Raw genomic sequence first — 26,327 nt, 5'->3', positions numbered from 1 at the left:
GGGGAGCCCCGGCGGTCATGGGCCGACACGGAGGAGGCTTGGTCCTCAGCTTCGGCCTCATGCCGGGACTCCCGTTGGCGCTCAAGGGTGACGCGCGCATCTTTGACGGCCCTCCGCTCGTTGAGATGCAAGCGGAGGTCCTGAGCTCCAGTAGTGGCCAGGGGGGCAGCACTCCACTTGGAGGCCCCCCGGCCGGTTCGACCGCCACCTGAGGATGGACCGGCCTTGGTTGCGCCACGGTGGGAGGTAGCCCGGGAGCTTTTGGCCAACACCTGACGGTGAGCCATGCCCACCAGGGTGGCCACCTCTTGGAGCCAGCGGCCTTCTGGGGTTTCCCCCGCCACCTGAACTGGCGGTTGCCTGAGGAGAGCTTGCGCCGCAAGCAACGCGCTCCCAGGACTGGCATCGCTGAAGGTGAGCCTGCGTCGTAACGGCACCCGGTGTGGTCCAGACGTGGACCTCGCGGCAGGAGTTTCTGCCACTCGCTGAGGGTTAGGCGGTGCGCTCACAACGGCGGCGGCGGCCCTACTGGGCCCATCGCCATGGTCCCAGTGAGAGGGGAGCGCCGTGCGGGCAGACCAGGGCTGCTGCTGAGGAGTAGCAGCGACTAGGGCCTCCTGTGCGAGGGGCTCCATTTCTTCACTGGAGCTGGAGCTGGAGCTGGCGCGTCGGAGATGATGGCCACCTGCCATTTTTTCTGCAGGAAAACAAAACAAATTTAGGGATGCAACCTCCCTACCTAGCGCGCCAGCTGTCGGAGGGTGAACTCCTCAAGCAGGGATCCGGAGGGACCCCTTTGAGATTCGGCCGGGGGGATGATTCTGAATCTGTTTTGCGGGTGAAATAAATGGGCGTAAATGCGATGTAGGTGGAATGGAAGGATCGGATGTAGAAAGTAGTAAATGCACAGGAGGTTTTTAGACAGGTTCGGGCCGCACTGAGCGTAGCACCCTACTCCTGTGTGTATGCTATAAATGCTCTGAGAATATCTCTCAGAGATGTTGCTGGTTACAAGAATATTTGTCTAGCCTAGAGCTTCGGGCTCCTTGTTCTTCGGTGATCTGAGCTTCTATGCTTCAACTTGTCCTGGCGGTTGCTCCGTGTCAACTAGGTTTTTTTTTTCTCCAGGGAGCCCGCCCCACCTTAAATACCCGCTGGGGCGGTAGCGTGCCCAGAAAGGGAGGGTGCGAGTTCCGAGGCGCCATAAATGGAAAGCAACCATCATGGGTTGCTGCGCAAAATGACGGGGAGGGTTGAAAATGCGCCCCCGTCCGGTCTGTTCGTCATCATGTCGTTCTGCAACGGGCGCCGCGGGGAGGGCCCACAGGGCAGCCACCGAGCAGCCCGGCGTGTCCGTTCGGTCAGAGCGTGTCTGACACAGCAGGGCGGCAAGCGGGGCGCATTGAGCCTCGCGATGTTATCCCAAGGCGCGCCGGATGACGCGGGATGGGACCCGTGCATTAAATGTCCCCACGCCTCTCTGCCAGGCCGTGGCAGGGACTGACAGCAAGCATGGAGGAGCAGTTGGAAGTGACAGGCCATGCGCCCTCTTAAATACGGCATCAGGCCTTTCACTGGTTGACACCTCACCGCTGGACCTCTGTGAGGGCCACCAGCGAGGGACTTCTGAGGCCGTCAGGGAACCGAATGCTCAGGGGTCACCATTCACAGTCCAGAGCACTCTCTCACGGATATGCCCTTTCTTGTCCTCGGGGAACCGAGTGCTGGGGGGCCACTATTCACGGCCCCAAGCACTCTCTCCCGAAACTGGCTGTTCGGGTCCTCGGGGAACCGAGTGCTCAGAGGCCACTATTAATGACCCCGAGCACTCTCTCCTGGAACTAACTTCTCTTGTCGTCGGGGGACTTGAGTGCTTGGGGGCCACTATTCACGGCCCCGAGCACCCCTTCCCGGCACTTGGCTTTTCTGGTCATCGGGGGACTTTAGTGCCCGAGGGTCACTGTTCACAGCCCCGAGCACTCTCTTCCCGGCACTTGGTTTTCTCGGGTCATCAGGGAACTCGAGTACTCGAGGACCACTGTTCATGGCCCCAAGCACCCTCTCCCGGGACTTAGTCTTCTCATACCTCGCAGAGATGATCCCCGCGGGAGGGCGCCACGTGGCAAACTGCTGATCTGGCCTCGGGACTCGGGGACCTCTGGTTCCTGTGTCACCGACAGATACTATCCTTAATGATTTTGCATCAAGAAATACTCGAAGGAGTTGTTTTTTACGAGAGATGATGGATGTTTGTGGTCTCCTCTTTTGCGAAGTGGTGCCAATAGTGTTCGAGTTTGGTTCTTATTCAAAGTAATCATATTAGTTTCATTTTGCTACTCTTTTAATATTTCTATTGTATTATTGACATGGTTCATCAATGATCGAGAACTAAGAACATGTCGTTGTAAGTTGATTTTTATTACTCAATTTGTGTTATCAATGTTCATTTTTACCACCATTAGTGGATGGATTGTTTAAAAAGTACACTTTGCAAGTAAAAAGTACATATAGCCTTAAAGGCCCTTGGTGTTGAGTTCCTCGAAACCATAGGGCCGGCCCTGCGGGAATGTCCCGGAGGTGACGGCGACTGCAGAAGCGGAAGATGGAGCTCATGCGCGGGAGCACGACGGCGGGAACGAGCTGATGCGCGGGTCAAGCCCAGGCAGTAGTGGTGGCACTAGCGCGGGCGCGGGCGACTGCGTCCAAATGGAGCACCGCAGCGGTTACGTGAGCAGCGGCGGTGCGTCGGGCGCAAGCGGTGCGCGGCGGCGGCACCCAGCGTGGCCAAGGACGCGGAGTGGGAAGGGGAGCCGCTGGGAGGTTCGAGGTGTCAACGGAGCTCATGCCGGAGCTGCCGAACCCTGAGACGCCCGATTTCTGGGAGGGACCCCAGTGGGAGGCCCTCGGCTTCTTCGTGCAGTACATGTGGCCGTTCGGCGTCGTCTTGGCCATTTGTGCTTCTCGTTGTGCACTTACTGTGTTCTTGGTGCAGTGTTGTTCCTGCCCATTAGTCAAGTGCTCAAATCTAACCTTTTGTTAATAAGGCATCCATGCTAATTGACATCTTCGTGGCTCCATGTTGAATTGCTCTGCATATAAAAAGTCAGCAAGAAACAATCCCAATATCAACGTTTTGTGCACTAGTTTAAAACTGCAATATGATTACATTTGATATTGTGAACTTTACTCCAGCTTGATATGCCAAATTTCATGCCGTTTTTAATTGATTATCTTGTCATTATTTAATATTTATAGTTATCAAAAAAAATTAGCTATATATAATATAATAATATTTATAGTTATCGAAAAATCACCATCAGTTTGATCAAGATAGTGTCACGAGTTCTTCAGACCACAAGGACATGCTGGATACTTGTATTACAGTTGTGGAGCGCCCGAGGATGAAAGCGGCGGCAAGTCCAGCGACGAATTCATAAGCATTGAGGAGGATGACGAAGATGGCACGTCATCGGAGAAGCTGAAGCTGGGGTTGAGCAACAACGTACCCAGGCCCGGCTCTGACATTTCGGTGGCCCGGGGCGAGATTAAAAATAGGGCCCTATTATTAAATATAAATCGTCCGGATCTAATTTTTTCAGTTTGCTTTTGGACCGATCTACACAGTATACATAATTACATATACATATGAGGCCTTTGAATTTTAGGGGCCCAGGACGATCGCACCGCTCGACCCCCTTCCGGACCGGCCCTGAACGTACCATGGATATTCAGAAACCGATGGAGAAGAGAAGATGATTTCAGGCCACCCTGAGGCTGAGGATCATCAGGGCGGAGGTGATGACCATGCATGAGAGTTCAGCAGGGATGTGCCATGACGCCATTGACAAGGTACAAGAAGCAACTCCATCCGGGCCATCTCCATGTGATGATGCTCATGACCACAGCAGTCGCGAGGATCTGCTTGGTGGAGGAGGCCAGAGCAGGAGGCGGCGGCAGGCAAGGGCAAGTACTACCTCTCGTCCTGTACCACCACCAGCAGCAGCAGCAGCTAGCACGACTACTCAGAGGCAGAGCAGAAAAAAGAGGGAGGCCGTGAGCAGAAACAGCAGGCCCAGATGGCAGTGAACATGCAACATAATTAATCACCCAAATTTTCAGATGCGCGGATTTGCAGGATGCATCTGGTCTGAATGAAATGTTGCTTATTAATTTGATTAAATTTGCTCCGCATGCACTGCACAACTGTGAAATGCGAACCAATAGGAAGGAAGGAAGGAGAAACTGAAGCTCACATGACATCATTGACATGTATGTACTATAGCTAGTATGTAGGAGTAGTCGTCCACTTAGACGGAACATGATCGATGCACGGTAGTTAAGGATATCGACCAAGACGGACCAAGGTAGCATCATCATCACTTAGACTTAATCGTAGCATAATAATCATCATATCGTCGTCGTCTATTCAATAAAATAGTAAAGCTTAGAATGAAAGAGCGGCGGGAAGGGAGTCGGCCATCACACGTCAGGCAAGGAATCCGAGCTTCTCTCCGTTCTTCTTGGCGATGCGGATCAGGCCCTGCCTCTGCTTCGAGTCGGCGCCGATGGTCTTGCAGAACTCGGTGATCACCTGAATGCGTGCATGGATTTCGGTTCGGTCAGGGACTGACTGATGGATGACAAGAAGAAGAAGAAGAAGAAGAAGATGATGTCGCGCTTGCCCACCTGGGAGTGTAGCGCGATGGCCTTCCCCCTGAGCTGGTTGAAGCGCTTGCGGCCGATGATGTTGCGCGCCACCACGACGAGCGGCGCGAACAGCCCCTTCCCCGCGTTGACGTTGCCCATCATCCGCGCCGGCGACCGCAGTGGCCGTGCAGAACGGGGGCGCGCCGGCACCGACATGGCCAGGGCGGAGTGGTCGTCGCCGGATACGGAGCTAGACCACGTGGGAAGAGCTCGCAGCCGAGAAGCCGCCGAGAAGGACACAGCGGCAGCCATGTCCTTGCTTGCTTGCTCTAGGCTAGCTTGGCTTGCACAAACCGAACAACAACGTAGGAGAGGAGAGAGAGGGGAGGTGGAGATTGACTGATTGAGAGGAGGAGAAAACAAGTGGTGGTGGTGGTGGAGTAAGAATGTAAGATGGAAGGCGGGGAGGAGTGAGGGAGAAGACAAGTGGTTGGGAGGGAGCCACACCACACCACAGCGGCCGAGCGAGTGAATGGAAATGGATCACGAGCAGGGGACTGCTGCTCTCTCCGCCAAGAAATCGATCTGGGAGGCCGGCCATGTTCTGCTTCTGTTTGACTTGCTTAATTCACCCACACTTGGATTGAAACGGACTGACAAGAGGAGAAAGAGAAAGAGCAGACACTGCACTGCCTTGTCATCAACTCAACAGATGAGGAGTTTCTGGGCAGGAACACAGGGCCTATGCCCTTGTGCCACGTCATCATCTCCAACCCCTCAGAGTCTCCCTGGCACTTGCTACAAGTCTCTCCTCAATTCTACTCAGGCCGGCCCTGAGGGGGGAGGGCAAGCGGGGCGGCCGCCCCCTCCAATGTACATATGCGCTAACATATGGATAGTGTATATATCTTAGTAAATCATATAACAACAGATAGAACTAGATTTAAAATATTTACAATAAACTGAAACAATCTACAAACTTATCGTAAATACTCATAAACTCTACACAAAATATTATCTTTGCAATTAATATATAAATATTTCAATATTTATGTTCAATAGAGACCCGTTTTTAGTTTCGCTCCACACCACTGAAATATGAGGGCTGGGCCGGCCCTGATTCTACTTTATTTAGCTTGTGTTCAACTAAACTCAAGCAGATGCAGAGGCAGTTCAGAAGTTACTGGTTGCTGGACCCCAGGCTGACATAAGTTCAAAAGTTACTGGTTGCTGGACCCCAGTTCAAAAGTTACTTTTATTTATTTATATATATATAAATAAATAAAAGTAGGCAGGGCTGGTTCGCACAAGTTACTGAATCCCAGGCTAACATAACATACCTGATAATGAATTGATGATGATGGCATCGCACAAGTTACTTATAAACCTAATCTAACGAGGTTCCTGACTAGCAGCAGCATCTGCTCTGTCCAAAATATGATGAGGCTGTCACTGATCCTCATCTATGTACACTAATACTAGTAGGCTGCATTGCATTGGACGAAGCGCTCTCCTCCTCCTCTACTCCAAGCAGAAGTTGCGCTCATCTCGTACCAACTAGTCCCTCCTAGTTTCGCCTAGCAGCTGCTTTACCCATCCTCCCTGCCAAAAGAAACCATATATGATTCCCAATTCGTGGGAAGCAAAGACCATGGCAAAATTAACAGGAACCACGGTTAGGATCCGAGAGAATTCCCATTGCAAACATAAGTTCTAAAGGAAATACTTTAACCACTAAAAAGGAGGCAACATACTTGCATTCTTTGCATCACGGCAGTATCTGCTTCCGCACATGCATCGAAATGCTTTATTGGGGCAATCCACGTCCTCAAAATCAATGCCATAATCCTGAAATAAGAATTCCAATAAGGAAATCAACATACTTTGTATGCATATATCAACAAAAGGGGTCAAAACTTCAGCTCAGTCGTGGCACAATGCATGCAAAAAAATGTGCAGGAATTCTCGTTGCAATATTTTCAAATTTTGGAATGCAGCTGTCGTTGTTGCGAACCAGGTCAACAAACTTACCCATGTTAACTCCTCAAAAGCTTCCACTTTCTTGGTTGTGAAAAATGCCAGCTGCATTAAAGGGGACATCAATTAAAACATTAGCATGTAGTAGCGTTCATCCTTTTTTGACACAGACATCAATATCAACAGCTGCAAATCACTTACATGGTAATAATGATGATCAGGCGTCTCAACTTCCACAGGGATCTGAACTAAATTTACATCATAGCATCTAGGAAGAGTATTATTATCAAAAGGGTATTAGTGGACACCAAAGAGTGAATACACAAGACTGCCAAGGTATTTGGAATAAAAAAATATGGAGAAGTACCGTACATACCTATGGTTAACAAATCGACCGACATTTCCATAAAATGACGCATCAAGGCTAAGGGCTTCTTCATCCCTCAATATCCCTTCTGAGCCCCAATCAGCATCCAGGAGCACTTGATGCATATGCTTACCATTTCTTGCATTTTGAATCATTCGTTCGTATAGTTCAGCACTTGTTAGTACCTCTCCAGCGTATTCACAGACAAAGGCACCTTTAGGAAGATCCTCCAGTGTGCGTAGTCCCCAGCCCTTACCCTCACGTGTGAAAAACACCTAAATCATGGAATAAAGTGGCATACAATAAGCTCATCTTCGTGCAACAAAACTGAAGCCTAGGTTGCAGGAACAAATAAATGAAGCTTCAACTTGATATTGTTTAGGAAGAACTAAGCAAGATAAATGGTAAGTTTTGATAGTGTTTAGGAAGAACTATGCAAGAATGCATGGTAAGTTTTGATAGTGTTTAGGAAGAACTAAGCAATATACATGGTAAGTATATAGCACAGAAAAGAAGGTATATTAATGCAGTGGCTGTCCTTCAAAGAAGATGGGAACTGGCAAAGATTGGAAGTTAAGAAGCTTTAGATGACTATCATCCAAAAAGGATGTCGTAAAAAAGTTAAAGCAGTGTTAGTCTGCAAATGTCTTAAAACAGTACCTGCAATTTGCATGTTATACCATGCTGAATCACACGGTTTCCACACTGCATGCCACAACCACACTTACTCCAGCATTCTTTAATGAATCTTCTGACAAGATGACCTTTACATGGATTTGGTGAGGCTTGATTCTCAGATCTCTCAAGAGGGCAGACTTTACAATAGAACCTATGATGCTTTTCTGGGAAGTGATTAACGGAGACGCATTCATCAAGGAATGCTGTCTTAACCAGGCCCTCAGGTGTATATGCAAATTCACCCCCAGTTGCTCTTGCACAGGCACATGGAAGTGATGCTGACAAGCAGTTCCCAGAACAATCAGCACAACAGTCTTCATCGCCAATCCGTGCAATCGAGATGTTGACATAAGCATTTTGGAAGACAATGTTTCTTGGTATGTAATAGAATGATGGAGGACAGGTCTCGCTGCCAAATTCATTTACTATAGATATTCTTAACCGTTCTTCCCCTTTGGATATGTCAGTAACATCATGGGTTGGCCTTCGTGTACAAAGTGCCAACTCAGGCTCCCAAGAAACAATTGAATTTTGCAAACAAGGTTCAGAGGATTCAAGCACTGATGATCCTCCAGCCGCATAATTATTTCCATCCACGGCAGTCTTACAAGAGATTGGCTTCACAAAAGGAGCATTGGCCTCTTTTTGCAAGATGCCACCGTTGCTATTTACTTCAGAACGCATAGTACCCAACTGTGCAACAGATTGGCATACCTCATTCATTAGCTTGCCAATAGAAAAGTCTGGAGGTAGCATCTTGTATGAATGAAGGCACTTCTCCTCTACCATTTTGAAAACCTCCTCCATACTAATGGAGAACTTTGAAGGGTTCAAGTTGCATTTCAGTGACATCTTCACCTCACCCATGGTGGATGAAGCTACATCAAGTTCCACAAAAGATGCCTCCTGAGTTCCACCAGCGCCTGAAGTCATCATCTTCCTTGATTTACAATGTTCGATTGACATGTTCTTGCCACCTAATAAAATTTTAGAAAATATGGAACTCAAACCTGAACAAGGATATTACTAATGGAAACTCGGTGCAAATTGTGATTGGTCAAAGTGATTGTCACAGCAGCAATGAGTAATGCATGTCCACTGGAAACCTTTTGGGTGTTATAAGCTAGCAGGGAAAAAGGTGAAACTGAAGCGGCTAACAAATAACATTTAAATTGTGAAATTGGAGAGGTCCTATTGAAACTTTCAGTTTGATTTATAGAGCATGTAAACATCTGTGTAAAATGCATCTTCAGCTGAAATCAAAAGAAGAATGATAAACATAAACACTGGAACATCCAGTCTTTGCAGAACATTGAACGGGATGGTGAGGATTGCAAGACAAACATGAGTACCTGAAGAGCCAATGTTGAGCTGTCTGGCATCAGGGCCATCTAGAACATCTTGGCAGGTGAATCCGTCACTAAGACTGCCTTGTGCTGCATCGATTTCGGGTTCAGGCTTGGGGTTGTTCAAGAGGAGAGCGTCGATGATAGCTGAAGGACCTCCATGGTCAGCAGCTTGCTGCACAAGAGTCAAGGACCTAGTTTGCGGACGGGTGGTTTGCGGTGAAGCAGGCACAACACCTTGGGTTGAAACAGTGGATTGCCGTGGTCCAGGCTCCAAAGATTTGCGGCCAATATCAAATGTCTGCAGTTCTTGTCCAGAATCAGCCACACTCATCCTGGGCCTCTTAACCAGGGGGGTCTCATCATCATCATCCATGTCATACTGACTAGCAGAAGCAGAATAGTGTTGATCGTCCGTTGATGCACCACAAGGCTCCGACTCCTCATGGGTTGCTTGAGTCCCCTGATGCGACTAACCAAGAATGGACCAACAGTTAGGATCACTAAATGGAGTAGAAAGGAAGGAGCATCTGTTGATAACCAAGCTAAGATTAATTTCTCCAATGGAGAAGAAAGGAGCATGCATGTGCAGATTGAGTGGCTGGCTACCGGTTGGGAAGCGGGGGTTGGTTTGGAGTCCTGCGCATCGAGGATGGCGTCGGCGAGGGCGCGGTAGCACTCGTCCTCGATGGGCTCCCAGTTGTTGTTGAAGAGCTTGAAGAGTTGCTTGAGCACGGGGGCGGCCTGCTTCCTGGAGAAGCCGAGCAACTTCATGGCGTCCAAGGCCTTCCTCGCCCGGTCCGTGCTGGAACCCATGTTGGACTTGCAGCGGCAGAGATGAAAGGGATGATGATTCACCGGCTACTCCCAGTCCCACTGCTCATGGTGCCTGGCATCATGGACAAGAAAATGATGAGAGAAAAGGCCTCATCCACTTGCTTGGGGTAAGTTTACAAGTCTGGTGGTAAAGGTAATATGTGAATGTAAAACCCAAGAAAAAGAAAGGCGCGATTTTTGCATCAACTGAGAAGCGAATGCCTCAAGGAATATAACAAGCCCCAATGTCTGAAGTGAATGCTAGCTAGCTACTAGGTTTTCCGAAAACCAAGCAGATAGTGCCAAGAAACATCATTAAAATCACAAGATCTTTGATGCAGGGAGGGAGATGTAGCCGAGATCAATGATGGCCTAAACCCCAATACTAGTACTAGTACTACTAGTTTAGATTAGAGAGGAGAAGGAGAAGACAAGAAAAGAAAAGAAAGAAAGAATCCAGATTCCACATGAAGAGAAGACAAACAAGAGAAGAGGGGCCTGGGCTTTGGGAGGAAGAGGACGAGTGGGAAGGAAGGAAGGCAGTTAACTGTAATTAGGGCGGGGAATAGTAAATGCTAGCGAAACAAAGGGTAGGGTCACCACCATGGGAGGAGAAGGCATTCGATTCCACAGCTGTATGTATGTATTGATTTGGTGATGTCGATCGGCGCAACCTTGAAGAAGAGGAGGAGACGAGGAGTGCGATGGGGTTTTTTGGGTGCCGCTTCCCAATGCAACCCTGCCCTCCCCTCCCCTGCGAGGTTGGGAACTGACGACGACGACGACGACGGGGGAGGGGAGACGGCGGACCAAAAGGCACAAGGCCCAACAGCTAATAATATAATAGCATCCGGCCCAACTCCTCCTCCCAGGAAGAGAAAAGGAGAAGAGAAATAAGAGAGAGAGTTTTTTATTTTTATATTTTTTATATTTAATATTTAAATAAATAGATTTCTGATGTTAAGATGTTATGGTGGTACTGTCACCCTTTACCACTTTTTTAAGGGCAGGTAGGTCTCTCCGCCACACCCGCCCCCCTCTTACCGCCCTCTGAAAGGACAATTAGTCCCCTTGCCGCCTTCTTACGGGGCGGTGAGCCCCACCGCTTAGAAATTTGTTTTTTTAATTTAACTTTTGTACACGTCAACTTGAAAAATAGTGCATATTCATTCAGTGAAAAATGTTAGTTGTCGATATTTTGAAAATTTTGGATCGAAACGGTCAAAAAGTGATCAAAACGGCATCACGGGGTAGTTACTTTTTGGAAATTTTGGAACGATGTAAATTTGTCGCTATTTGTTTATTTATTTGATGTAAAATTGTATGAGTAATTTTATAGTAACGTAATATTGGGAGGATACAAAATCTAATTTTTTGAACAATTGTAGTTATGAAGTACTATTAGCAAAATACTATGTACGGAGCTTACATACGGTGACAAACATTACATGGAACATAAGGTAACAAAAATTACATAGGACCCTAACTATAAAGACACGACAACGACAAATGGTGGCATGTACGGTACGCCTAAAGACCAATCTAATAGCGTGCCGCTGCTAATCCTAATATGTCTTAGGGAGTGAAAATATTTACAGTAGATGCTCTCTACTGAGTGCACCTAAGATATTTGCTTTGTTCTCATGGATCGGGGCCACCCGTCTTAGTGCGACGGGTCCTCTCTGCTTCGCGTGCTGGAGCTGCGGTATGGCCTTGTGCTATCTTTCTCATGCGCTCCTCCCCCTACCGTTTCAGCCGTAGTTCCTCCTGCTGTTGCTCATACTCCTGGCATGCGTACGCTTCCCTCCTCCATCGCATGCTCATATCAATCCACCACTTATGTTCTTTATTTTGCTCCATGTCGAGTCATTCAATAAAGTCACAGATAGGTCGAGTAGACTAGACAAATAAAATAAGATGTGAGATTAGTAAAATAGTGCGTGAAATCGTATGAAACAAGATGTGAAAAGTGTCACATGATTGATCAATATCGCTATACCGGTGAGTACTCATATGGTCTATATTGAAGCTTGTCGTATTGGTAATTTGCACACACGAAAAAGCATAGGCTGTGTAGGAGATGTCCTAGGACTCTCAAAGCCTACAAAGGTCGTCATAGAAGCACATCAGTGGTTCGACCCCTGGGGAATGAAAATCCCCCAATATTTCTTTAGTAGGCTTGGTGGAGCTGAGAAGACATTGCAGTTGAGAGATATGAGAAAGGAATGGACTATCTATGAATGAGGGTGAGGTTATTTATGGTGCCTAAGGGCTAGTACATGGACTGAGTGTATGTGCTTGGCTGGGGGCTGGAGCATAGAATTCCCTGTGAAAAAATAAAAAGTTGTGGCATTGATGTTAGGTAGAGATTCCCTGTGTCAAGGTAGAGGTGTTGTCACTTAATTTGTGATTAAAGCTCTGCCGTGTGGTCACTTCATGTCTACAGCCTACGTCAGGACAGAGATATTATCATTTCATAGTTAAAGATGAGTCGTGTGGTCATTTCGTGTCTAAAGCCAGACTCACGACAGTGGTGTCGTATGGTCACTTCGTGTATAAGTAGCTTAGTAAGAAATGCTTTTCCGGCTCTGTCGTGAACGGTTCATACAAAGCCGATGACGAGGAATGAGACAACCTATTGAAGAAATACAACTAGCGTGCGGTCACGTGGGATTAAGAAATGCAGTATTAGCATGGTAAGTAGACTATAGAAAGTAGACATGTCCGAATATGTAAGACTAGTTCACAAATCGAAGATGCATCATGAAACAAACATGTAAGTTACAACAGCAAAGGTAAAATCTTACTGTTGTCTCCCCCGCTGATGTCGACCGTCCCACCATCATGATCCCGAAGCTGCTTCCGCTGGTTCGCCCTCACGTGACCCCTAGAGTAGGTCAGGGCGTCCGGTGGACCAACCTGCGTGGTAGACCTAGTAGTGATCACAGGTGTCGAGGCCTCCTCTTGGGTCTGCTGCGTCCAAAATGGAGCACTAGGCAACTGGGACTACGTGACAATGTCATAGTCCAGTGTGGCCCCGAAGAAGTCCATCACAAGGTCGAACGGGGGGTCTGGTCCAGGCTCATCCTCCTGACTCGGGTATGATGATTGTGATGGTTCCGCCATCGTCCATGTATAATCACTCAATGGGTCTACGAACAGATGAATTTATTAGATACTGTAAATTTGCAAATGAATGTATTAGTATAAAATGCAATGTTGTACATGTATGGTATGCAGGTGCAATAATAGATAGCTAGGCGTGAGTGCCGAAGTAGGATGCGAATGGTGGAGGTCCGAATGGTGAACGTGCGAACGGTCGAGGTACATATGAAGACATCCCGGCTTCATCACCGTAGTAACCTGCGCAATATATTAGATATACTATTGAATATATTGAATGCGGCAATGTATTGGCGCCCATTACCTGAGAGGCCTCCGAGCGGTGAAGGTGTCGGCATTGGGCATGGTCTAGGCAGCAGCGTCGAGAAGTATGTAGGTGCACCTAATATTATTTTTGAAATTAATGCATCAGAAAAAAAAAGAATATTGCTAACTACCATGCGTATTAAAAATGCGTACCTATTGTGTCCGAGCCTGGAGGTGTGGTCAAGGTGGTGGTGTGGATGTCAGTCCCGGTGAAGGTCGTTGCATATCAAACCTCCTGGACGACTCTGCGTAGACCTCACTCGACTTGGAAGGAGCACCGGTGATGTCTGCAGTGGATTGGCAAGAGTTAAGCTTCAAGGCCTGTGCGGTCTTGTCGAAAACTCGCTTGATAAATCCCGCCACATCCGCTGCACTAAGCTGCATCCCTTGCCTGAGGCGGTCCATGGTTCCAGCCGCGTCCCTATGAATATCATAAATGATATCGGCCTGTTGAAACAAACATGAAATGAGAATTCCAGTTTATAGTTGTTCTCATTGGATTATATGATAAATAAATGAGACGTTAATTACACATATCGCTAATACAGCGTCCTCATCCTAATGGCCCAGGTAGGCCTCCGTAGTCGACACGACGTGCTGCCGGACAGTATCTAGGGTGTAGGTGACCCGTGTACGTGTACGCAGAACATACCACCGCAGCTACTCCTTAAAGCTCAGCTCAGAGAAAGGATGAGGCTCCTCGACGACATCCTCAAGTGCATGGGCCCTTACCAAGATGTATGACGCCAAGCGATGTGCCCAGAGGTTGCCACCCGGCTGGCCCTTTCGTGTATACCTGCAAGTCAACCACGTTAGATAGACTGTAAATGAGACGGATGCTATGGATTATATATTTAATTTTAGTTAGCTATGAACATGACCCGAAACCGTGCGAACGTTGACAGGGGGAAAGCCTGGAAGTGTACGGACTGCCTCATCACATGGTGAGGTGAGTACTCCTCGACGTAGATGTCAAAAATGAGCGGCTTCTTCGTAAGCCAGTACTCCTCATCGCGGCTACACAATGGAGACAGACCGATATGCACACGGGCTTGTATGAACAAGTGGTTGTAGGGGGTCTAGACCACGTCGTCTGGACGCATATGGTCGAACTGCGACCTAAAAAGTTCGTACACGCTATAGGCCTGCTTGTGCGCCCAGTGCGATTGTGGAGAAAATTGGTAAGAAACCGGAATTAAAATATATGGCAAGTGAAGCATAGCTATATTTCATACGTACCAGACGTTGACACAACAACGAGCCCATGGCAGGCCCATCCTCCTCGGGTTCGTTGTACCATTCCTCAGGATACGGTGACTGGTCCACAACAGACTGGCCAATCGTGAACCGCTCGTACGACCACAATTGCAGCAGTAGTGAGCACCCGGCAAATATGGGTAGTGGCTCCTTCTTCGTGCATGCATCGCACAAGGTTCGATACGTCGCCGCAAGGACAGTGGAGGCCCAGCTCAACTAGGAGACATCATCGGGCTCCGCATCTGCGATCCACCTCGCGTACGAAACTAAGGTCCTCGACACCAGGTGGCTTTGGCCGCTGGTGAACATAACCTAGCCGAACAACCAAAGCAGGTAGGCCTCAAAGTGCCTCGAGATCGAGTACCAGCCGGCGTCTAGGTGGATGTATGCAGGCTAGAAGTAATGCAAATGATGATGATTAAAATCTCTTTGAAATCGTAAATTAAATAGGAAGGTAAATTGCAAGGTACTTGAAACTAGAGGATCCATTTCTTCGTGGGCACTCACAGATCCGATAGGAACTTGGACACGTAGGCGAGTGCATTGTTCGTTTGCTGAACAGGGGCGAACAACTGGTGCATGACATTCATCCATTTTGCATCCACATCGGTGACTCCAACAGCAGCTCCGGCGCAAGGTAAGCCTAACAGGTGGGCTACGCCCTGCAACGTCGGAGCCATCTCGCCTCAGGGGAGGTGGAAAGTGTGGGTCTCAAGCCTCCACTGGTCGACCAGTGCAGCGATCAGCGAGCGGTCGAAATAGAATCGCATCACCGCTGCCTCAGGGTTCTTTGTCACTCGGCCTCCACCAAACGACACAGCGGTAGGAGTCCAGATACTGCCAACCGGAACCATTTGGAATATAAAAGTGAATATAGGACATGTAATAAATAAATAAACTAACACATACGTAGCTAATTAGTGACATACCGGTGCTTCTAACGATCGTCGATCGTAAGTAGCTCTCCAAGGCCACGTGGTCGGAAAACCCCTAACTCTGTCTAGTGAACGGTAGATAAGAAGCTGCGGTGCTTCTTGTCCACTGCAGGGTCAAAAAGCTCGAGGGTTGATGGGTGCGTCATATCTGCATTAAAACCAAATATAAACAATCTGTTACATGAAAATATACACACAGTACTACTATGCATCTGATGGCTATCCTACCATTATCGAAATTGATCTTTACAATATACTAAAAAAGACAGCATATCCTACCTTTCTAAACCCTAGGTCGCATATAATATAACTATTGTTATACTGCTAAACCCTAGATCTAGTGGTACTTTAATTACTAATAAAAACATAAATCTAAAAAAATTACCGGAAACTGAGATACAAAATTCGCAGATCAAAAACAGTAGAGCTTCGCCGTGCTGCCTCCCTCTAGTCTCCTCTCCCTCGTCTCCTCTCCTCTCCTCCCCCTCCTTTTCTTTTTTTCCAGATTTAAATGGCTATTTTAGCTGATTTTTAGCCTTTTATACTTGTGGAGGGGGTGGGGCGGAGGCTAACCGCCCCCTGAGAGGATGGCAAGGAGGAACCGCCCCCTGAGAGGGCGGCAAGGAGGCTAACCGCCCTCTCAGAGGGTGGTAAGGGGAGTGAGCGTAGGGGGGAGAGCCCTACCCGCCCTCTGAGAGGGCGGTAAGGGGGCGGGAGCGGGGGAGGGGTCTACCCCCTCTGAGAGGGCGATAAGAGGTGATGGTGCTACTGTGGCATCCTTACCGTCCTATAAGAGGTGATTGATGTCTATTTCTGCAAATCTTACCATCAATAGTCTATTTATTTAAATATTAAATATAAAAAATATAAAAAAATAAAATAAAAAAACTCAAAGAGGGAAGGCAGAAGGCCCAGATCAGGGCAACACCGTCCTCCCCTAAACCCTAGACTAGATCTAAAGCAGAAGGAGATGCCGTCTCCCGGTCGTCGTCGGCTCTAGGCAACGGGGACGACATCCTGGCGGCCATCTCCCAATCGTCGCATGTGGCGAAGAAGTTGCTGCGGAGCATGGGGACCACATTCCTGGTGCTGGTGGTGCCGCTCATCATCGAGATTGATCGGGAGCAGTAGCTCAACAATCTCGAGCTCGAGCAGCAAACCCTCCTCGGCATGCCCGCAAAATGAAATCGCGCCGTCTCTCCTTGCTCCTCTGCTCCTTTCTTTATTTCTATTATTTCTAGGGAGGGAGGGAGGATTCCCTTCCATCTTACTAATGTATTATCTTCGTTCGTCATAGCAAAGTTGAGGACCTCGTTTGATTCGAATTCCAATAGCTGTTCCATGATGCTACAGTAGATTTTGATCCTCTGCTCTGCTCGGTTTGTGTTTGTTACTAGTATCGTCGGTCAGACTTGTTGTGATACCAGCTCTTGAATCTTTCTATCTTTGCTGTTATGGATGCTTGTGGTGTGTTCATCTCGAAAGAGAATTTCTGTTTTTTCGTTTCGATCCGATGCTGCTCTTGTATAGAAATAGAGAATTGTTGTTGTGTGTTCCACTTCCATGGTGGAATGTCGTGGATTAGATGATGCAACATGCCCGGAATTCCCCACCTGCCCGGCGACCGACCGACGCGGAGGAGGGGATGGGATTGCAAAGCAGTTCGACCAAAATTGATTCGTTGCGGCGCACTCGAGCTGTCCTGTGTATTCTTCTTCTTCTTCTTGAGACGCAATATCTCCGCTAGACGGCCGCCAGCAGCACGCCGATTTCTTGTGATTTTCCCGTTATTTTTGCCCATCTTCTTCTCTTGTCAGTCCTACGCAATCGAGAAAAAACTGAGGTTCTGCTGGATGTTTGAAGACGTGCAAGAATGGATGCCGTTCCATTGACATTCGTGACTTCCTGATCCTGTACTAGCTGGGGCCTGTCATCGAACATGGACGGCTAAACGTAAAACCAAAATGTAGTATCGACTAAACTACAGTGAACACCACGACAACAAGCACAAGCAATGGTACGAGGGTGACAGACAAACGCAACAGCTGCTCTTCAAGTAAACAGACAGCATCAGCATAAACAAGAGTCTAGCAAAAGTTGAAGGTCCACATAGGCCGACGCGCACACATTCATCGACAAAACAGGCCAAACCCCAAAATCAGAACGCAACCCAGCAGATAGACTACTACTGCTTAGTTCTCGATCTCTCTCCCTTTGACGACAGATCAAAACCTTATGCTTGCTGCAGCATCGCATCAGTTCCTTGGAGCGTGGCTCCCCAGTATGCCCCTCTCCTGATGAGGAGCACGCTGGTAACCATTCGACCTCCCACGGTTGCCATTGTACTCATCGCCTCCGCCTCGCACATTTCCTCGACCTCCACCGCTGAAGCGGCCCCTACCTCCCCTCCCTGCCAATATCAATATGCAGAAACGATGTTCAGTGGTGTGCCTTCATCATCCCTACTAGCTTAGTTGCATCATCTAATTCACATCACGTGCACAATACACTATCATAAGTAATCAACACCATGCTGCTGCAAAAATCAACGCACTAATACACCAGTTTGAAGTTTGAAGATAGTGTTTTTTGGATGATTTTCAAAACATATCAGATTCTGGTGCATAGTTTCTGACTAGAATGCAGTGCTTTCCTTTATTTATCCATTCTCAAGCATGACACCGTCACAGCTAACTTTCATGGGGTCAGGTAAGAATGAAGTGTAACCGTGAAGTTACCATTACCAGTCCATGACAAAAGAGTTGGCGAATGCCAGTAAAATGTAACGATTGCACAAGTATTATAAAAATAAATCAACTTACTTCCACCTCTTATTCCGCTGTTAGGCTTCCGCTCCTCAACATATATCTGACGTCCGTTTATTTCAATTGGTGAAGCCTGAAATGGGACAACAGAGTATTAGTATATATGACCAGCTGAACCATGATAAGAACCCCACCAATGATGTAGGAAACATGCTCGAAAGATGAAAGAAAACATAGCTTTTCTACATCAAAGGACAACACACATAAGAAATTGAAGAAACTAATGCACAATATAATTTGAAATACATTGATGTGAACAGTTACCTTTAATGCATTGTGGACACCACTAAGTTCCTCAAATTCCACAAAGGCATAATAGCCACCAGTCTCCTGCCAATTCCATAGCAACACCAATCAAATAAAATCCACCCATGTTACTGAAAGTGGAGAATCAAAAGTCAACATTAATAGCAAACCTTGCGGCTTCTGATAGCAACACCATCAGGGATGAGCCGACCAAACTTCTTGAACTCATTCTCGAGATCAGCCTCGGATACAGATGATGGCACGTTCCCAACATAAACAGATTTGCTCTCTGCTTTTATGAGTAGAAAGGTTAGAGTCAGTAAGCAATGCAAAAGTCAAATCGACAAAGAATCCTGATGCTTTGTACAAAGTAAAGGACAACCTTCATCATCATGGGCAGCAACATCACCAAAGGCATCAGATCTGGGCTTCTCGGCTGCTGTTGATGCTGAATGCTGGGCCTGGTTGGACTCTGTTGTTGGGTGAGAAAGCTTACTCACAGGGGCTTGCTGGGCTACAGGAAATGCAGGTGGGGCTTTTGCGGTTTTTAGCTGCATGAGTCATACCATTGTAGTTATAAGATGCATCAGATGATGTAAAATAAATTGCATAATCAAGCAAGAGAAGGTGTGACATACAATGGAAGCATATGTCTTCTTTACGGGTTCACCAACAGGTTCCTCCATGTACGGAGGTGGCACAGAGGGAGGTTGCACTGGCTCTTCTGGTGCTGTCGCCATTCCATTCGAGAAGGAAGAAAGCGGTTCTTCAGGAAGAGGTTCCTCTCCCCAGTTGTCAGGTTGATAAACTACTTGTTGTGGTGGCTCCGAATAAGTATAGTTGTCAACCGCGTCATTTTCTTCAGATGTTATTGGAACAGCACATTGCACTGCTTGACTTTCTTCCTCATGAATGTACTCAGGAACTGCACGTAGAAACCATTATTGTTTTTTGGCTACGGCAGCATTATTGAAATTTTTACAAAATTGTAACCATCAGCGTTATTGAACTTAAGTATGCACTGGTAAGCAGACACATCATGACATCATAATTTTCAAATTTTGAACATTAGCATAATACAAGATAAGACAATTTAAATAAAGAAAGGAATAGGATCATGTAAATCACATGGGAAACAAAAGAATTTCAAAAGACCTAAAGGCGGGATTCTAAAATTCTAGTTGAGGAGGCTTCATCAGCCAAAGATCCAAAGTTCCATACCAGTTTCGACAACCGTGTTGGATGCCAAATTGCTCTCGAAGTTTTCCTGAGCAATCACTGGTGCAGGCTGCACCTGTTCTTGGTCAACAAAGTGAAAATAATCATTGAGGACAAAGTAACCCTTCTCCTGTGGAGCAAGGAAGAACATCTGGATAAATTTCCTTTGGTGACTGTACTCCTTGGTCTGCACGAGACCAGAGACCATAACTAGCACCCCATCGCCCCACGAGTTGATAAAGTTGGCAGTCTTGATCTCGATTTGGGTGAAATTCAAGGACATGATGAGGGAGTGTATATCCTGCAGAAGTAGTGGGTATCTAGAGTTAATTATAGAAAAAACATACAAGGCTCGTGAACCACAGTGATGGATATTGAATTAGGCATGACGATGCATGCATATATGCGACTTTAGGAGCCAAATCAACTGGGCAGAGCGGACAACAAAAGTGGTGTGGTGTGGCATGGCGTGCATGATGGTACACTACACTACAATAAGAAGTATACAGCCAACATGGAAGTTTGGGCTTGGACAGGGTGCTCAAAGCTGAATGCAAAGCCGCTAATAAGGTGAAAGTAATCATCACTTGTTAGGTATACTTAAGGCAGTAGATACAGTGAGCACGAACAGAGCAGACAAACAAAGTGCAATGCGATAATGTTACACTATGAAGAGAGTAGTGCAAATTGAGTGGTCGTGCATCACCCCAAACAAATGTATATAATGATAATAAGAGAGGATACCAAATTGTGCACAGATGCAATATAAGATAGATGGATAGCAAGTAAAGTAATAGAAGAGGTGGCGGAGAGAAAGAAACCATCATGTTGTTGACGGTGGTGTTGGTGCCGGCGAGGTCGTCGACGCGGACCATGGTGCTGGCGTCGCTGTAGAACTGGTGCACCACATCGGGGTTCTGCTGCAGCAGATTGTAGTAGTTGCGCAGGAAGTAAGTCCCCACCTGCCATGGATTGATTGCCCACCAAAATCAGTTAAGAGAATCTCGGCAGAGGCATGAGAGCCGAATCCAACCGAAGCCCAACCCCCAACCGAACCAGATAGATGATGATGAAGATGAGCCGTCGTGCACGGGTGGTGGGATTTGGGCTAGGGTTTTGCTTTGCATAGAAATGAATAGGAGACGACCCTGACCCGTACCACAGTCCAGAACCACCACACCAAAGGGGAAGGGGAAGGGGAAGCGAGAGGTTTAAAGCAGCGGGCACTTACTTGGGTCGCCGCCGCCGAAGCCATGGATGAGAGACTGGTAGAGCAGAGCAGAAACCCTAGATCTGTTGCTAGCCCCGCGGCGAGGGCGAGGAGATCCCAGGACTCAAAACCCCCGCAGCCGCAGCCGCCACGAGAAAACGAAGAGGAAAGATGGATCGACGGATCAGCACCTCGTCCGCTCCTACTATACTCAACCCTCTCTCTCTCTCTCTCTCTCTCTCTCTCAAAGGCCGGCGGACGACTCTCGCTTTCTATCTCTCGCCTGGCTTACCCTATTTCTCCTCGCCCATTTATTTCCTTCTCTTTTTGCAAAACAGCACTGTAGAGAATTTTTATATTTTTTTAAATCAAAAAATTACAAATATAAGCGATCGTTTTGAAAAATTGTAAATCTATACTCGTCACACTTTCAACGGGTGACAAGTGGTGCCAGCAGCCTTACAACAGTCGACGATGTAACGATCACATCCACGTCAGATGCCATCCAACTTTGACACCACAAACATATCCACGTAATATCTGATCCAGATCATCTTCGTCACTGTCACCGACGACGACCAACCTGTCTATACTAGAAGCATATCCAGAGTCAATTGGCATATCATTGTTCTTCAACAATATTTTGTCATTGTTGTATAATCGTATCTTTATCATGCTCTATCCAATAGATATAGCAAGACTTAAAACCCCTATGAATCAATTGTGAATGGATTTGTCCTATGCTAGAAAATTGTTCCTCTTTTGCAATCAATACATAGACAATATTTATAGTTTTACTTGTACTCCACGGACATTTAAAAAAAATAGGCATACCATTAATAAACTCTAGGGAAAGATAGTCCGTATTATACATTCATCTTCTATTCATCTACAAATAAAATATACATTAAGTTAATAACTTAGAGCAATCTAGTAAGTAAACTAAGTACAAATGAAATGTGCATCAAGTTATTAACCTTGAAAAACCTAGAGCAAGTGGATTCCTCTAAACTTTGAAGCATTTAAGGAACAAAATTGTCACAAATGGCTAGTACCAAGCAAAAACAGAGCGCCTCTCTATTCTACTCGAGCTTGAGCCAGTGACGGTCATATCAAATATATACTACACATATCAATATTGGTTAGGGAAACAAAACTAGCTATGATAAAGAGCATATAATTGATGCTTCATAACACAATTTGGTAGTGATGTTGTATTTTCGGTTCATACTATAAATCGACAATGATATGCTTTTTATCACTGTTGGTTCCTGACATGAACCGACTATGAAACATCACAAATGATTCGTAATATGAATCGTAATAATAATAGGTATCACTACCAGTTCTAATCGACTATATGATTAATTTGTTAGTTATAGGTTGTGAACTGACCGTCATACCTTATTAGTACTTGTTCCAGCCAAATCGGCATTGACAGCCAATCATTTATTGCTCTCCTCCTTTGTAGAAAGGAAAGAAAAATGATTCACCCTACTTGCAAGCTGCTCTGGATAGTACGGTCTGATCCTTAGACCATCTCCAACCATATTCCCTTCATTTTGTTCCATTCCCTTTATTTTCTCTCATCTACAATAGCTTTCCTTCAAGGGTAATCGCGAAGGGAAAGGAGAGAGAATCCCGTCCTGAAGGGAATAACCTTAGGAATCCTTTCATGACGGGTACTGTGAAGGGAAACTGTTGGAACGCTAAATGGAACAAAAATCCCTTCACGACGGGATTTTGGTCTCCGAAGGGAAACCGTTGGCCTTAGTCTTATGGAGCTAGCTAGCGATGGCATTCGATCGGTTTGTCACCTCATGCATCCATCGGGACGATCGCATTGCACTTTGCACCGCTTGCATGTGTAATCGTGGTTGGCTGGCTAGTAGGGGTGCATGTACAGCAGGCTAGTCTGATGTAAGACTCTAATTTTGGGATCCTATATAACTCCTATATCAATATTTAAATTAAGTAGCTGATACATATGTATAATAGTTACAATATTATAGTCAAACTTCATAAATACATATTAAAAATTAGAGTACAAAAGACTACAAACTATACTGTATATTACAAACTTTGCCTAGTGGCCAACAAAACATAGCGAAAACCAAGACCTAAAGCCACAAACAGTTAGAGTACGAATGTGACTTTTAAGATTACTCTTCATCCTTATCTTCACCTCCGACAAAGTTGGTATCGGCTTGCTTATCTGAATGACAACAAAAGTAAGTACGGAAGGTACTCAGCAAGTCTATACTACTTCGAGGTGTTGATAGATACATAAAGGGGTAAATCAAGGATAAAACTTTACGGTTTAGTTTTAAGCGTAAAATAATTTATGCAAGTATTTAGTTGTATCATCTACTATAGCCTTTAAAACAGTTTGAATAGTTTAAAAACAGGTAACAAGCTATATCTGAGGGTTTTCGGTCCTGAGAGGGGCTACACCTCACTCCACAGTCCCTATCATCACATATGTTGTACCTCTAGTACCACACAGCTCCTGACGGATTGAGCTAGTAACCTCATCACGCGAACATCTAATCCACACACTCACTCATCAAGACACACGCACCCATAATCTAATCAAGTGAGGTCGATGCTTCGCATATCCATGACCACAGACATAACTATTCGAATATGTTTACACTCTGTAGAGATTATACACTATACTCACATGATATGCTTAGTCTTTGTTTTCAAAAAGCTTTGTTACATGAAATAAATGTAACAAAGCTTTTGAAAACAAAGGCAGGCATCTTCTGTTGGTACTGAGTATCACCTCAAGTCCCCAGCGCATTAGAAGGTAACCTGATAACAAAGCTTTCAAAACGGTTTAGAAGTAAAATGGATCAGGCAACTTCTGTTGGTACTGAGTATCACCTCAAGTCCCCAACGCATTAGAAGGTGACCTGATAGCAAAGATGTCGAAATAGTTTTTAAAACCAAAACCAAGGTAACAAGTTGTATCTGGGGGTTTTCAGTCCTGGGAGGGGCTATACCTCACTCCGCAGTCCCTTTTATCACATCTGGTGTACCTCTAGTACCACACAGCTTCTGGCGGAGTGCGCCAGGAACCACATCACACGGACATCTAGTCCACACACTCACGCATCAAGACACACGCACTCTGAGTCTAGTCAAGCGTGACCATGCATTCGCATGTCCATGACCGCGGACACGGCTATTCGAATAGGTTTACACTCTGCAGAGGTTGTACAGCTTTACCCATGCGATATGCTCAGCCTCCATCCGTTGCAAGGGGAGGAGCGAATCATACCGAGACCTTTCCAACACCGTCCCTGCCGGGCTTTTCCACGACGCACGTCAAGGACCAGAGCTGTATGTTCCGAAGGCCAGCATCCCTTTTTAAGCCTAAGCCGGTACCTGAAACCTCCAAACAGCCGACAGGATAGTCACTTGACTGCTCGTTGCTCTCAGCCTCCTGGTATTATGCCCAACCCAGTCTGGTGAAGGGAGAAGTCAAGTCCTGCCCATACAGGACGCATGGTTGCACGGGGTGGCTAAGCATGACGGCGCAAGACTCGGTCCTTAAGCGGCCGGGCTAGGCATCTTCCTGGGCAATGAATACCACCATGTAACTCAAGCCCCCAAGAGCATCCTCCCCGGAGGACCACTCTACCTGCCCGCGCCAAAACAGTTTTCACCCATTTTTACACATTACCTTCCATGTCCCACATGACATCAAGGATTTCTCGACCATCACAGAATTCACAACCATCAAGGAATCATGGTATATGAGTTATTTTTTATAATAGTAAATCTTGTCTCCGAAGAGAAGTGTTTTAAAAGCAATATCTCCGAGGAGACGTATTTTAAAAGCGACATCTCCGAGGAGATGTATTCAATCCTAAGCATGCTAGATATCAAGACGTCGTCCATCGTTAATATATTTAACAACAGGTATTCCTAGGGTGATATGTATTATGGATGATGACATGTATGGCATGGCAGTGTTGATAGGGTTAACTACTACAAATAGTTTGAAAGAAAATACAATATATAGCACATGCGATAATAAGTCCAATTTTAGTTGATCATATATATTATTCGAAAACATAGGTTCAATATGATCAAGGAAATAGGACTTGCCTTCTTGAAGGGTCAATTCAAGATTGGTTTTGTCTTTTGAGTTTCCTGGGGTTCTTCTTCATCGCTAGATCTTGCCTTCAGTTCCTTCCTTGCGCTCTTGCTTAGAACCATGACTTCGAGCCTACGTAGATTAACGACAAAAAGTGCACAACGACTAAGCAATTGAACACCAGAATAAAACCAAATAAAATATCAAAGCGGAAGAAGAACGACGAAGAAAACGACGAAAGCTAAACCTAGCGGAAGACGATCGATAACTCTAAGCAACACGAAGCTAGTACACAGAGAATAACGGAATAATCTAGCGAAGCTAGGCTAAGCTATTAACCTAGTTGTTTTATCAATTTAAGAGAAAACCTGAACAAATCATGATTAACTAGGTGAACTCTTATTAGATTAACTGTCGAAGGATGACAGCTAGAGATTCTACGTGTAGGTGAGTGCGCGTGTATCGACATAACGTATGTGTAATACTTACGTTTATATGTATACGAGTATGTATACATATATACATAAGTATAACTCTAGACAATTATAAGTGCTTAAGTGTGAAGATTAAACATTCTAATCTATAGCACTAAACATGGTTATTTAGCAACTAACCTTAATTACCTAGTATTGTTTAATTGCCACACTAAATAAGGTATATATTATTGCTATCATAAAAACATACATGCAATTAATTAATTAGATTAATCTATTCTTTGAATCTAATTAATTAATTACTAAAAGAGTATTCAATTAATTAATTATCAACGATAAAATATTCTATCATATTCTAATAATTGATATTTATTTATTTAACCGCTACACGGGTTAATCTATCACATTTAATTACAACTAAGATTTAATCTGTAAACTATCACATGAAATACCACATGAAATATCAATTTATTCTTAAGCACTTAATTGAAACAACATTTAATTATTCTTATTAAGAAAAGTAATTAACCTACTTAAGCTAGGTTATCACATGCGACAATATTACGATTACAACCTAAACATCATTATCAAATTATCTACCTCGACTTTATTTATTAAAAGATGAGATCTAAATCTAGATTAAACGTCGTGACAAGAAATAATTGATGAACGAGAAAACAAACGAACTCCAAAATTTACAAGATTTGTCATGGAGATAGATTATGATTTTTGAGAAATATTGGTGAAATAATCGCCGAAATCGGAGTTGAATTGGAGTAGATATGGCTATCGGAAGATTTGTCGGAAGGATAAATCCTGGAAATTGGAAAATAC

The 26,327-nt window shown here is 45.7% G+C and overlaps 3 protein-coding genes across 6 annotated transcripts; all 3 read right to left on the bottom strand.

The window, feature by feature from the left end:
* Positions 1-4,345: 4,345 nt before the first annotated feature.
* Positions 4,346-5,081, bottom strand: LOC133895274 (protein PROTON GRADIENT REGULATION 5, chloroplastic-like). The gene is made up of 2 exons (XM_062335449.1): positions 4,687-5,081; positions 4,346-4,591 (listed from the first exon to the last, which is right to left on the bottom strand). The coding sequence occupies exons 1-2, from the start codon at positions 4,957-4,959 to the stop codon at positions 4,487-4,489; spliced, it is 378 nt and encodes a 125-aa protein (XP_062191433.1). The 5' UTR covers positions 4,960-5,081; the 3' UTR covers positions 4,346-4,486.
* Positions 5,082-5,888: 807 nt separating this feature from the next.
* LOC133895272 (histone-lysine N-methyltransferase SUVR4-like) lies at positions 5,889-10,628 on the bottom strand. Of its 3 annotated transcripts, none has more exons than XM_062335446.1 (9): positions 10,435-10,628; positions 9,625-9,904; positions 9,022-9,487; positions 7,652-8,646; positions 7,001-7,266; positions 6,826-6,892; positions 6,679-6,729; positions 6,402-6,495; positions 5,889-6,249 (listed from the first exon to the last, which is right to left on the bottom strand). In XM_062335446.1, exons 2-9 carry the CDS (start codon positions 9,829-9,831, stop codon positions 6,215-6,217), a joined length of 2,181 nt encoding a protein of 726 aa, XP_062191430.1. In that variant the 5' UTR covers positions 9,832-9,904; positions 10,435-10,628; the 3' UTR covers positions 5,889-6,214. The 3 variants fall into 3 exon arrangements, with proteins under 3 accessions (XP_062191430.1, XP_062191432.1, XP_062191431.1); XM_062335448.1 differs by having other exon boundaries at positions 10,506-10,628; XM_062335447.1 differs by having other exon boundaries at positions 9,625-10,628.
* A 6,850-nt stretch (positions 10,629-17,478) lies between these two features.
* LOC133895622 (nuclear transport factor 2-like) lies at positions 17,479-21,234 on the bottom strand. 2 transcript variants are annotated; one of them, XM_062336075.1, is made up of 9 exons: positions 20,973-21,234; positions 20,563-20,703; positions 19,745-20,042; positions 19,162-19,448; positions 18,906-19,074; positions 18,694-18,812; positions 18,542-18,607; positions 18,275-18,350; positions 17,479-17,862 (listed from the first exon to the last, which is right to left on the bottom strand). In XM_062336075.1, the coding sequence occupies exons 1-9, from the start codon at positions 20,994-20,996 to the stop codon at positions 17,708-17,710; spliced, it is 1,335 nt and encodes a 444-aa protein (XP_062192059.1). In that variant the 5' UTR covers positions 20,997-21,234; the 3' UTR covers positions 17,479-17,707. The 2 variants fall into 2 exon arrangements, with proteins under 2 accessions (XP_062192059.1, XP_062192058.1); XM_062336074.1 differs by having other exon boundaries at positions 18,281-18,350; positions 20,973-21,146.
* Between the last annotated feature and the right edge of the window lie 5,093 nt (positions 21,235-26,327).

The sequence above is a fragment of the Phragmites australis genome, chromosome 16 (genome assembly GCF_958298935.1).
Source record: "Phragmites australis chromosome 16, lpPhrAust1.1, whole genome shotgun sequence".
Lineage (NCBI taxonomy): Eukaryota > Viridiplantae > Streptophyta > Magnoliopsida > Poales > Poaceae > Phragmites > Phragmites australis.
The sequence above is the reverse complement of the archived record's forward strand: the minus strand, read 5'-3'. Positions and strand labels throughout refer to the sequence as shown.